This window comes from Dendrobium catenatum, unplaced genomic scaffold (assembly GCF_001605985.2).
Source record: "Dendrobium catenatum unplaced genomic scaffold, ASM160598v2 fragScaff_scaffold_1643, whole genome shotgun sequence".
NCBI lineage: Eukaryota > Viridiplantae > Streptophyta > Magnoliopsida > Asparagales > Orchidaceae > Dendrobium > Dendrobium catenatum.
Genome location: NW_021320105.1, coordinates 286,657 through 300,557, shown reverse-complemented (window position 1 = coordinate 300,557; position 13,901 = coordinate 286,657). Strand labels below are relative to the sequence as shown.

Sequence of the window (13,901 nt, the reverse complement as noted above, 5' to 3'; positions counted from 1 at the left end):
TATGCGCGATTTGAACACAACTAAAACTATTCAGACATAGGAAAGTTCTCAAACAAGTTATGAGGACAAGAAGCCGAAATATTTTTAAAGAGAGATGGAGCCAAACCATTCCTACTGTTAAAAATCTCTGCCCATCTAGTCAACTTGAAAAATGGTCGACCTAGAAAACACATCAAGATCATGGCTGAAGGGTGGGTGCTTTAATGGAAATATTCTAGTGCAGTTGGAAACCGGAGAAAACGGTTATTTGAAACCATCACAACAGGAAATGGAACAGCAACTAGAAAGAATTGATTTTTTTAATCTTCCAATCAATATAAAGGCCTACTGCAACTACCAAAAAAAGTACTACTCCATTGGAAAAAAGCAGCAGCTTATTTTCCATATTAATTGTGAAAGCAAGGTAATAAACTCTCTATCTAGAATTCTTTTGCAACATTGACAACCCAAGAAACTGTGACCAGCCAGGAAGTCATAAATACATCCACATAGAAATTAATAAGTAAATACTACATCGATTCCAGAAATGCCACTCAAAATGTATGGGTGTATCTTTAGCACATGCTAACCTGAAACTGACGACACATGACCCCCAAGAAAAGCAAACAGAATATAATAGCGATAAGCAGGAGCAAGTTAAAAACACACACTCTGAGTTAAGCATGCTTCTCTCTTTCCCTATTCCACTGCTCAATCCTAGCCCTCCGCTCCTCACTTCCTTCTCTAACCGGGCTCCTAGACCGTCTTGGACTCCGATGCCTTCGCCTCACTCCATCATCATGCCTACCTCCATCATCATACCTTCCATACCTATCTCCACCCCTCCTTGCACGAAAGTCCCTTTCACGATTATCGTGCTCACGATATTCCCTCCGAATTTGTGGACTAGGGCTCCTGCTTCGGCTACGACTTCCCATAGACCTCCTGTATCGTCCAAAAAGTTTCCTCCTCAACTCCCTCCCAATCTGCTTCACATGCATAAAGTTGCAATACCCACCTCTATTGCAACTATTTTCCTCAAATTGACGACATGTGGCCTCCCGAAAGTCAGTAACAGGTGAGAAGTCAACAATTATTGGGCGTCCTGAATAAAATCTCCCTTGAAGTGCCCTCAGAGCTGCGGCTGCCTGGTCCTCCTCCTTGAATTGAACATATACATTACCTACCATGTGATCAGCAAGGTTATCACAAATGTTGAGACTCTCAATCTCACCAAACTTGCTCAACTCCTCAAAGATATCCTCATAGAAGTCCTCAAAATGTTCTTGGATCTTTCGGGGATCAATTGGCTGTCCCTGGGCATCAACACCAGGAGTGATCATGTCTGGCCGCTGGTACATATTTGACAGTAGAAGGGTGGGGGAAATGGTTGGCCTATTGTGGAGACGGGAGCATCGATCGCCATGACGGCAAGCTCCAATCTTAAAGTAGAATGGGCAGTTGACGCGGTCTTTCTCAGTTCCAAATATTGATGCAAGATGCTCAGCCATCACTGTTAGCTAATTATCAGATAACCACTTCAGCCACCTGAAAACCCCTAGTTATACATGAAACAAAAATCAGAATTAATTTTACAGAAGTGCAAAGAAAAGAGACTTAAACTAATTATAAAGTAAAATGAGAGCAAAAAAACAGAGAGGAAGAGGCACAGAGATTCTCAGCTAGAAACAGTAAAACGAAAGGTAGAAAGAAAACATTCAACAGAAAATAAAAGCTACATAGCAATCTAAAAGAAAACAAAAGTAGAATATAGCATATCATCATCATCTGCATCATTAGGTGTGTCCATGCTAATTGTCGAAAAATACTCTCCTTCCTCATCGTTCTTTCTTTTCAACATTGAAAGGGAAAAAATGACAATAATAATAAACTTATTAAGAAAGGTTACCATTTCAGGGCAACGAACGTGTATAACCTTCGCTTTCAACACACTATAGACAAACGAAGGATGGTTAGAGCTCAGAAATCAAAGAATTAAACAATTAAAAAAGATCTGCGCAACAGGAAACCCCTAATGCTTAAGATCAGAGATATTTAAAAAAAAAAAAAACCAAAAGTTCTAGCGTGCATGTTTGACTCAAATGGACTAATAAATCACATATCAGCTGATTTCTTTAACTAAAAGGGACCTATCCAGGGATCGAAAGCCTAACTCAACCAAGTATCAAAACGACTTCGAGTTCCTAAAAGCGATCATTACGAACTACAAACAAATCGGAAAAAGAGGAAAATGAAGAAAGCCCATTAGTGTTTCAAAGGAAGCTCACCTCTTTAGGCGGCCTAGGAAGAGAACCGGCGTACAGAGAGAGAGCGGTAAAGAGGGCCGGTTAGGGTTCCGCCGGTGGTAAGTCACTGGGTGCGAAAACGATCAAGGTCTGCTACTTGGAAACCGGACTCGGTACGGCTTTAAATAAAACGTCATCTGTAAGATACTGATCATAGCCTTTCATTTTTAGTCTGATATGATCAGACGGCCACTATTTCATATATTTTCTGGCCTGAATTTGATAGAGCCTTTAGCCCTTCATGCGAAATTTTAAGAATGAACGCCGCGAACGGCGAAATTCATTTTGGATTTCTAAGAAAATGCAGAGTTAATTTTTTTAAGTAAATTTAAAATTAATTTGCATTTTTTTAAAAGAAAATCAGAAGTATTTTTGTGATTTCTTCTTATTAATTACTGTTATTAATTACTATTTATTATTAACAGATAAAAAATGTTAAGTGATGGTAGTAATAGTAAATATGAATTTATTTTTTGTTTACATGCTTTAGGATGAAATATAAAATAAGAAAATAAGAAAATAATATTTATATTTTATGATTATTATAATTATTAATGTATTAATATTAAGTCTTTAATATATTAAATTTTATATATGCAAATTTAATTCAAATCTTTTAAAAATTAGATTATTAATTAACATAGGTTGAAAATTAATCTTTAAATAATTAATATGAATATTATAAATCTATATTGGTTATTAAATGATTGTATAATATTGATGGCATTGGATTCTTAGCATAATTATTATATGTGGCATTAGATCATGTACTTGTGATATTATTCATAAATATAAGCTAGTTTATATTATTATCGGCATCAACATGTCATATTAGGTGAGTTATAAAGTTGTATTAGCTAATTAATTGTTCTTGTTGCAGCAATTTATCATAAATTATTGACATGCAATCTGTCATATTAAACAATTTTTTATTTTCATTATTATTGTTCGATTTCTTCAATCTTTGTTATATAAGTGTTTCAAGTGCATGTGCAATTAAACATTAGGTAGACGTTCTTATGTTAATTTTGTTTTGCAAAGAAAAAGAGTTCATTAAGTTTCTCCTTTTTTCTTGATAATTAATTGGCCAAGTTTTGAGAATATTAGAGGCATCCCTACAAAAGAAAAGCAAACACATGTAGGAATGTATGGCTAGGTTTTTGGATAGTCCGCTACAGTTGAAGGTGAACATAAACAAAATTGTTAAGTGTTGCATGCATGTTTGGACAAAAGATAGATTTTCCATTTGAGACCTTATCCAACTGAACACTGGAGCTCATGGGAGTATTTCTTGGCTTGGCTTTATCCATTTCAATTTTTTTTTAAAATGTCCTTAATGTACTTTGATTGATTTAGAAAGATTCTATCGTCCAATTGTCTTATGTTAAACCTCAAAAAGTATGATAATTCTCTTATCATACTCATCTTAAATTCCTTACTCATTATTTTAGAAAAATCATCATATAGCTTTTTATCAGAAGATCCAAAAAGAATATCATCAACATAAATCTGAACAATGAGTAACTCATCTCCTACTTTCCTCAAAAAAAAGGTGGTGTCTACACTCCCCTTAACAAACTTCCTCTCTAATATAAATGTGTTAAGCCTCTCATATCAACCTTTGGGTACCTATTTTAATCCATATAAAGCCTTTTTTAATTTGTAAATATAATTTGAAAATTGGAAACTCTCAAAACCTGGGGGTTGCTCTACAAACACATTCTCTTTTATTACCACATTCAACTCTTAACATCCATTTGAAAAAGCATAAATCTCTTATAATAGACAAAGGCTAGTAGGACTCTAATGGCTTCCAATACAGGGGTAAAGGTCTCCTCAAAATTAATCCCTTCTATTTGGTTGTACCCTTAGCCACCAATATTGTTTTATTCCTAACCATCACACTATAATCATTAATTTTATTCTTAATGATCCATTTAATTCCTACAGCACTTTGATTATTAATATTTTTACCTGCTCCCAAACATCATTCCTCATAAATTGATTAAGTTCTTCTTGTATAGCTAGGATCCATAATTCATCAGAAAGAGCTTGATTGATGTTGGTGAGTTCAGTCATTGAGATAAAGGTAGAGTGGTTTACCTCCTTTCTAAGTCCATGCCTAATTCTAACACCTTCAAAAGGGTCTCATAAGATCATTTCTTTAGGATGACTTGAGGAATATCTCTAATATCTAGGCAAAGTGTTTTGAGGTTTTATCCTTTCCTCCAGATTTACAATTTCTACTCCTTGGGTAATCTCACCTACTCAATTAGTGTTTTGAGGCTCTACCATTCTCTTTAAATTTATAGTTTATACTCCTTGGATAATCTCTCTACCATTCTCTTTAAATTTGTAGACATTTTAGGATCAAATTCATCAAATACTACATGAGTTGTCTCCTCCACCACTAATGTCATCTTATTAAACACCCTAAAGGATTTTCCCACACTTGAATATCCTAAGAACACTCCATCAAATTTTGGGTCAAATTTTCCTAAGAGTGACTTCCCATTATTAAGAATGAAAATCTTACAACCAAAGATATGGAGATGGAAAAGGTTGGGTGTTCTACCCTTAATGATCTCATAGAGTGTCTTATTAAGTTTGAATCAAACATTCATCATATTCAACACATAACAAGCTATGTTTACCACTTTAACCAAAAAGTATTTTAGAAGTGAATACTCAGAAAGCATGGCTCTAGCGGGTTCAACTAAGGTCTTGTTCTTCTTTTCAGCTACCCCATTCTATTGGGGGTCCTTATAGTTGAGAAGTTATGACTAATCCCTTGATCCTCACAAAAATCTTTAAATCTCTCATTTTTAAACTCTCCACCATGGTCACTATAGATATTCAAGATCTCACAACCTAGCTTTTTCTTACTCCAAGTAGAAAACAATCTAAATTCATCAAAAGACTCACTTTTATGTAATAGAAATCTAATCCAAGTGAACCTCAAGTAGTCTTCGACAATTACAAATCCATAGACTTTTTCCCTTAAGCTAGCAGTGCTAATGGATCCAAATAAATTTATTTGAAGGACTTATAAAGGTCTAAATGTGCTAATGTTATTAATGGAATTGAAAGAGGATTGGACTTATTTCCCTAGTTGATAGGCATCATATAGTGGTCCTTAGCTAACTTAAGCTTGGGGATACCTCTAACTAGGTTCTTTTGGGTTACTCTCCTAAGGATTTTCATGCTGGCATAATATAACCTCTTATGCCATAACCAAGACACATCAGCAATAGCTTTTAAGTAAAAAGAAGTAGCACATTCAATGTTATTTGAATCATGCATATAAATATTATTGGCTCTTTTTTCTTACAAAATAGTGTTATTATTCAAGCTAATGATGCATGTGTTTACCAAAAATTTTATGATAAAGCCCTTGTCGCAAAGCTAATCGATACTGAGAAAATTGTATTTCAAGTCACCAATAAGTAAAATATTTTCAATCAAAATACTCTCGGAGTTTATGATTATACCAACAACCACCACTTTCTGGTGGTGTTGTCTCTAAGAGTGACCTAGCCTCCAACAAAATGAATTGATTGCCATCTCTAGTCATGTGTCATGAGCATCCACTATCTAGGTATCACATACTCTCACGAGATCTAGGACCCAACTAAGTTAGGGTTCCTTCTTATGAAAACAAAAGAATGCAATACATGTGTGTTATGCTGTGAATCATGCAATTTTGGTCTCCACACCTAATGTGTACTATAGTGAACAGTACAACTGTGTGAGATGTGTCCTAGCATGCCTCATGAAAAATATCTAACATAAGAAAAAGGGTTTACTAATTTACTCGGCTGATGATACCTCTTCTTAAAGTTGTGTGATACAAGCAATATTGGGGGTTTGCTTATTTGGGCTAATGGGGATTATGGTTTATCATTTTCAAATGCTATGAGTTTTTCTTTCAATGCTTTATTTTCATATTCATAAGCTGTCACTTCCACTTTTAGCTGATGTTCATTATTATATATTTCCCATGCAAGTTTATCTAACTTCTTAAACTCTTTTTTTAACTTAATATTCGATGTATTTAAGGAATCATGTTCATCAGATAATTCAATATACTTTTTATTTAATGCATCAAACTCATGAAGTAATGATATGTGATTGCTATCAAGTGTAGAGTAATCATTAAGTAAAACTTCATACTCATTTTGTAAATTTAAAATTTTCAATTTCAAGCTACCATGAAATTTCTTAAGTTTCCTATATGATGCATAAATTTTCTTCAAAACTTCAAGTAATTGATTATAGGTTATTTAACATACCTTTTCTTAGTTAGACTAACCAAGATGATCATCTGCCATCAAACATAAGTTTCTAGTCTCCTCTTCAGCTTCAGTCTCAGAAGAGTCCGATGTAGAATATGTCTAAAAAGCCTTTTGAATCTACTTCTTGTCCTTCCTGAACTTAGATTTATCCTCACCCTTCTCCTTGCTTGGGTGAGCCTTAAGTGTAGGTCAATCAGCTTTAACATGTCTTAGCTTCCTACATTCAAAATAAATCATATCGGGAGAACTTTAGAATTATTGCTACTCTTATGTTTATTTCACATAAGATGGTATTTTTATTTCTTCCTTAGAAAGCTTTTGAATAGCCTACTGATTAAGGCATCATAATCACTTTCAGACCCGGAAGAATCATTATCCCTATCGTTAGCCTTCAATGCCATAGTTTTCTACTTATTTTTCTCACATATATTAAGTTGTCTTTGGTTCACTCCTTGCTCGTAAGCAATTAGTGATCCAAGTAAGTTATGAATATAATAAGTATTCAAATCCTTGGATTCAATTATTACAGTAATCTTAGCATCAAAGGAAGAAGACAAGCAGCTCAAATTTTTTTTAACTTTTTCATACTTAATTAGCTCTCTTCTTAAGGAATGCAGTGATGTGACAATTTAAGTAAACCTAGTATACATTTCAGATATCAATTCACTAGGTTTCTTGCAAAAAAATTTGTAGTCATCTAGTAAGATAGTCAACCTAGATTGCTTAACATCACTTATACCTTCATAAGTAATACATAATATATCTCATATTTCTTTACCAATGGTACAAGTTAAGACATGCATGTAATCTTCTGATTTTAAAACATAAAAAAATAGTTTAAATATTTTATATTAAGTTGTGCTAAATCCATATCATCAAAAGTCCATTTAGTAAACAAAAGTTTAGTTTAAATACCATTGATTGCACGTGATGGTGAAGAATAATATTATTTAACAAGCATCTACATGCAATAGTCAATAGATTGTAAAAATGTGGACATGTAAGTTTTCTAGAAATTAAAAGGTATATTATCAAACAGAGGTGATCTAGTGATTGAATAACCTTCAGTGCTGTTTTTATTACCAAAGTTAGCCATGGATCAAAATTCAAAAGTTTTCAAAAACTAAATTTTATGAATTCCTCTTTGATACCACTTGAAAGTTTGTTAGGATTGTTAAGCCCTTATGAACTAGCCCGAGGCTAACTAAGAGGGAGGGAGGGGGGTGAATTGGTAGTTTTAAAAAACCTTAAACAAAAAGTATAATCCTTTTTTTTGAAATATTTTAAAACATCAACCATATAATCATTCACAGGAATACAAAGTGAAGAAATTAAAATATGAAAATGCAGTAAGAAAGAGCACATTAGAATTTTATAGTGGTTCGATAAACTTGACCTACGTCCACTCCCTGGAGCCTCTCCTCTTAGTATTACACTAAACTCAGTGACTCTCCTTTTACTCTCATAGTAAGGCAGAGAAGCCTTAACAAACTCCTTTCCATTGACTCCAGTGAGGTAGAGAACCCGACCTCCATTCACTTCCTCCTAAAGTAGGTAGATAATCTCGACCTCCTTTTGCTTCCTCTTGAAGTAGACAGAGAACCTCGATCGATTGTTGAAGTAGACCTCTCTTGAACCTCTAATGAACTAGGGATGATAACTAGAGAAGACAACTCATGTCCTTGCTTGGAGAAACCTTTATAAATCCCTCACAAACTCCCCCTTACAAGATCCCTCTCCTTCTCTTGGCTCTCTCAGGTCAGACAGTAATAAAAGATACAATCTTGAGTAAATAAGATATCTTATATAGAAGGGCATTAAATTTTCCCTAAATTACAACTAACTGATAAAGATCATCCAGGATGAGTGATAGTATGATCAGTACATTTTTAGCCCTTTTTAGTCAGGATGATCTAGGAGGAGCTGAATGATTAGAAGATTTGTTTATTCTTATCATCCAGGATGATGAGTGCATCATCTTATAAGATTAGTTCAAAATGTCAAGTATCGTCTAGAGTATTACTTTGTTCGGCAAGACTTTATATGTTGGATGATAAAAAATATTTGATCATCTAGGCCTTATATCTTATATACAATTAATTCAAATAAATAAATATCATCCAGCATATTATTTTATTTATTCAGGGGGCTCGAGAAGAAACTAAGGTTTTTTAACTGATCGTCCAAGATGATTCTGTGATCATCCAAGATGATATGATCAATCAATTAAATCTTAATTATTTTCCTTAATCATCAGACTAATTTAGGCATATTTGTAATATATCATCTAGGATAATGTCATGTATGATGTCAAAAAATAATAACATGCCTAAAAGAGTTGGTGACTAATTCTTTTTTATTTAAGCATATCATTCAAGATGATGCTAATATCATTTAGGATGATTTACTTAATTTGGCTACCTTAACCAAGATGCCCTAATTAGGATTTCTATTTTTAACTAAGCATCTAGGATGATTTTGGATTGTACTGAATGATATGATCAGTAATAGAAAACTCTAAAACAGTCATAATTTTTTCCTTCTGAGTGTGTATGTGCAAGGTTGGTTAGCATCAGGATCTGCTTTATTAGATTTGACTCAAGAAAAGGCAAAAATACTTGAAGTACACTTACATACTGACTCAGTCATAATCTACCCAATCTCGAGCTGGCTTGATTTGCAATTGACCTCGTGAACCTGAAATGTTAGTAGGCAGGGCAACAGTAAAAAAATAAAAATGTCAGAAATGTTTACTATCATCAAAATTATAATCTTTTAATCCATATTTATAATAGGTTATGCCTCTCACAAAGTCTTTTGGGTGATTTTCTAAGATTTTTCATGCTTACATGACACAATCTTCTATGCCACAACTAGGATTCATCAGTAACAGTTTTTAGGCAAAGAGAAGTAGCAGGTTCAACACAGTTTAAATCAAGAATGTTTTAAGCCATCTACCAATAAAACATTTCCATGAGGAAATTTTTGAGTTGCCAATTATTCTTGAGCCCACCACTCTCCTGGTGGTGTTATCTCCAAGTGTCTCCTTGCCTCCTACCCTGGCCTCTAATAAAATAAATTAATTTGCATCTCCAGTCTTGTGCCTTGAACATCTGCAGCTTAGGTACCACGTACTATCATGAGGTCTTCTATGAGAGTATCCCTACAAAATCATCAAAGATTAAATTTAGGAACTCAAACAAGTTTGGGTTCCACCTTATTAATTAAAAAATGAGATGCTTATATACTATATTGTGTTTTATGTAATTTTGGTCTGCACACCAAATATGTTCTATGGTGGATAGTGAAAGTGTGGGAGATATATCCTTACATGCCACAAGAAAAACATCTAACACAAAAAAAATGGTTTACTAATTTATGTGGCTTATGGTGCCTCTTCCTAGGTTTGTGTGCATGCTGTGATGGTGTGCTATACAATTGTGCAAGTGTTGGAGGTGTTTTGTTTTCTTTGAAATCTTTTAATTGAACTTGTAAAGATTTGTTTACACTTTCAAGAATTAATTTTTCAATTTTTCATGCATGATCACAACCATCTAATTTATATGCAAGAATTTCTAATTTCTTGAATGCATTTTTTAATTCAGCATGCAATGTTTTCAAGGAATCCTGTTTAGAAATTAAATCAAGATGCTTTTTTATTTAAAGAGTCAAATTCATCTAATAAATCCACATGATTACTATCTAGAGTATAATGACCTTTCCAAAAGCATTCATGCTCTTTCTGCAATTTTGAAAAATCAGAATTGAAGCTTGCATACATTTTCTTGAGCCTCCTATATGCATTATAATTTTTTTTAGAAACTTCAAACAATTCATTATAGGAAAGCTCACATAACTCTTCTTGATCAGAATGATCAAGATGATTATCTTTCATGAAGCATAGGTTGATTACCTCCTCTTATTCTTCATGTTTAGATGAGTCTAAAGTAGAGTCTGCCTAGAAAGCCTTATAAGTCCTTTGCTTGCCCTTCTTGAATTTAGTTTTTTCTTCAACCTTCTCCTTGATTGGGTGGGTTTTTAGATTTAGGTAATCAGCCTTCATGTGCCCTAGCTTACTGTATTCAAAATAAATGACATCAGAGGAAGTTTCAGAATTTTTATTAGATTTACATTTATTCAATTATTAATAGCGTCTTTGCTTTTTTATTGAGAAAGCTCTAGAATTATCTTGTCATCAGTGCTATAGAATCATCATCCTTACGTGCAAAATTGTCACTATCAGAATTATTAGCCTTTAAGGCTACTTTTTTCTCTTTTATATTTTCACCTGTATCAAGCTATCCTTGACTCACTCCTTGCTCGTAAGAAATGAGTGATCCAAGTAAGTTATCAATGGAGTAAACAATCAGATCTTTAGAAGGTAAATAACGTAAAATCTTGTTAACTTTTTCGTAGTTAGTAAGTTTTCTTCCTAATGCATATAGGGAAATAACCATCTGAGTGCCCTTAATATGAATTTCAAAAATAGATTCACTAGGTTTCATGTAAAAAAGTTTATAATCATAAAGTAAAATATTCAATCTAGATTGTTTTAATTCATTTGTTCCTTCATATGTTATATAGAGTTTATCCCAAATCTTTTTACCAATAGTGTAAGTAGAAAGACGCATATAATCTTTAGATTTTAAAGCATAGAAAAATTGTTCAAACATTTTACATTCAGTTGAGATAAATCTCTATCATATCCACTCCTTTCAAAAAAAGGGTATTTCAGTTATTAATGCCATTTATTAAAAGTGAATGTGTATAATAACCTTCATGAACTAACATCCACATGTTATTATCGATAGATTGCAAGAAAGTATACATGCAATTTTTTTAAAAATCAAAAGGAATATTATTAAATAAAGGTGGTCGTAAGATTGAATATCCTTTTGCAATATTACAATTTTAAAAGTTAGTTGTTAATCATTTTTCAAAAGTCATTTAAAAACTTAGTTTTTGAATCCTACTCTAATACCACTTGAAAGTTTGTGAAGATTATGAAACCTTTAAGAACAGGCCTAAGGCTAACCAAGAGGGGGATGAATTGGTTTTTTTTAAATTACTTAAAAAAAGAAAGTCTTTTTATTGTTTTAAATATTAAAAAAAATAGTATCCAACAATGCAGAAGCAAATTAAGTTCATAACAATCAAATATTTTAACCACACTAAAATCACAAATAAGTGCGAAAATTAAAATGTAAAAAAGTAAAAGAATAGCATACCAAGTCTTATAGTGGTACAGTCAAATATAATAAATGTTCACTCCCTGGAGGCATCCTCCAAGTATTGCACTAAACCTTTTAGTGTCTCCCCTTTAGCTGGTAGGAAGAGAAGCCTTTACAAAAATCTCTTCCATCAACCCGGTGAGATAAAGTATCTTGAATCTTTTTCACCCTCCTGATGAAGGAAAAGAACCTAAATCCTTTTACTCCCTCCTTGAGTAGGCAGAGAATCTAAATTCTTTTACTTCCTCATGGAGTAAGCATAGAATATGAATCTGATGCTAAAGAATGTCTCCCTGGAGCCCCCTAGGAATCAAGAAAACAGCTTAGAGAAAATAATGGAAACTTTGCTTAGAGTAACCTTTGTGAATCTCTCATAACTCCCCCTCACAAGAATCTCACCCTTTCTTCTCTCCCAAAGCTCTCATTATCTTCCTCTAAGCTCCCTCACAAGATAAGACAACAATAAAGATTTCTCACAAGATAGATAGAGAGCTTAAATAGAGAGCCTCCAAAAGAAATCCTAATTTTCAACTTTCCATCAAAGTTCATCTAGTATGATTATTAGATCGTCTTATAGGATTAGTACCAAATAATCCTTTTTGATAGTATTGTTGCAAATGTGTTTTCATGGATTATGATTTTTATGTTAACAAACACTCATGTTTCTCTACGACTGCCTTGGCTATTAACATTTCAGAACCACAAGATCGGACGACAATCGGAACCAGCTCAAGATTGGGTAGACTTGGTTTGAGTCAGTATGTAATTTTCTTCTTTCCTTTCTTGAGTCAATTGTAATCTTTGAAGTGTTCTGATGCTAAGTAACCCTACACACACACTTGAGTGGTTTTTCTGTCTGACTTAGAATTTATATTTTTTACTCACATCATCCCAGACGATATTATTATTATCCTGGAAGATCGGGTTCAAAACAGAAACCCTAATCAAGACATCTTGTTAAGGCAACAGTCATTAGCCGATCGGCCTGGACGATAATTTTATTGACCAGGACGATAGCCTCAAAACAGAAAGAATCATCCTCCATGATCTATTTAGGCATTCTTTATTTATAGAAATCATCCACGATGATCTTGTATCGGCCTGGACGATATGATACAATTATGCCTAAATTAATCTGGCATTTAAGGCAAGCAATTAAGGATGATTGATACGATCACATCATCCCGGACGATCGCAAGATTGGCTAGGACGATTAGTTCAAAAAACCTTAGTTGCTCCTGGATGATCAGGATCGGCCAGCTCAAATTTTGGGTGATGCTCTAGAAGATTTCTCTCTATTTGAACTAATCGTCCGGGACGATCGCGAGATCGGCCCGGATGATCAAGCTATTTTGGAATCATCCAGAACTCTTTTCAAAGTAATTGTCTGGCCGATAGTCTGTGATTTGAACTAATCATACAGGATGATTTATTATCATCCTAGATGATATGAACAACTTTCTTTTATTCGTCCCGACTGATTAAACTCAAATTGCACTGATCGTACAGGATGATATTACTATCATCCTGGACTATAATGACGACAACTTGCTATTAATGAGCTATTTTGAAGCTCTTCTATTTAAGAGCTATTGTTCAATATTTTGAATAATCTTTTGCTGCTGTCTTGACCTGAGAAAGCCTAGAGGAGAGAGAGAGAGAGAGAGAGAGAGAGAGAGAGAGAGAGAGAGAGAGAGGGTGGGAGAGAGAGGATCTTATGAGGGGGAGCTTGTGAGGGAGACTCACAAGGGTTGATCCAAGCATTATTCCACTTCTTCTTCCACTAGAGTCTCTTGTCCTTGGAAGGGTTAGGAGAGGTAAGCTTCAGCGATCGATCAAGGTTCTATGCCTGCTTCGGGAGGAAGCAAAAGGAGTTTGGTTCTCTTCCTTATCAGGGGTGGCAAAAGGAGGTTTTTGTAAGGGCTTCTCCGCCTTGCTGTGGGAGTAAAAGGAGAGTCACTTTGGTAGTAAAATACTCGGAGGTCGCCTCTAGGGAGTGAACGTAGGTCGAGTTGACCAAACCACTATAAACCCTTGTATTCTTTTTATTGCTTCCGCATTTAATTTTTTCGCACTTATTTTCCATAGTG

At 34.0% G+C, this 13,901-nt stretch overlaps 1 protein-coding gene across 4 annotated transcripts; it reads right to left on the bottom strand.

The window, feature by feature from the left end:
• Window positions 1-356: 356 nt before the first annotated feature.
• On the bottom strand, window positions 357-2,411 carry LOC110099445 (splicing factor U2af small subunit B). Of its 4 annotated transcripts, none has more exons than XM_020826587.2 (3): window positions 2,268-2,392; window positions 1,889-1,931; window positions 357-1,527 (listed from the first exon to the last, which is right to left on the bottom strand). In XM_020826587.2, exon 3 carries the CDS (start codon window positions 1,488-1,490, stop codon window positions 657-659), a length of 834 nt encoding a protein of 277 aa, XP_020682246.1. In that variant the 5' UTR covers window positions 1,491-1,527; window positions 1,889-1,931; window positions 2,268-2,392; the 3' UTR covers window positions 357-656. The 4 variants fall into 4 exon arrangements, with proteins under 4 accessions (XP_020682246.1, XP_020682243.1, XP_020682244.1 ...); XM_020826584.2 differs by having other exon boundaries at window positions 357-1,537; window positions 2,268-2,391; XM_020826585.2 differs by lacking the exon at window positions 1,889-1,931 and having other exon boundaries at window positions 357-1,537; window positions 2,268-2,411.
• Window positions 2,412-13,901: the final 11,490 nt, after the last annotated feature.

Excerpts from the sequence above, each read along its gene's own strand:
- LOC110099445 (XM_020826585.2), bottom strand. The coding sequence starts at position 1,490 with ATGGCTGAGCATCTTGCATCAATATTTGGAACTGAGAAAGACCGCGTC.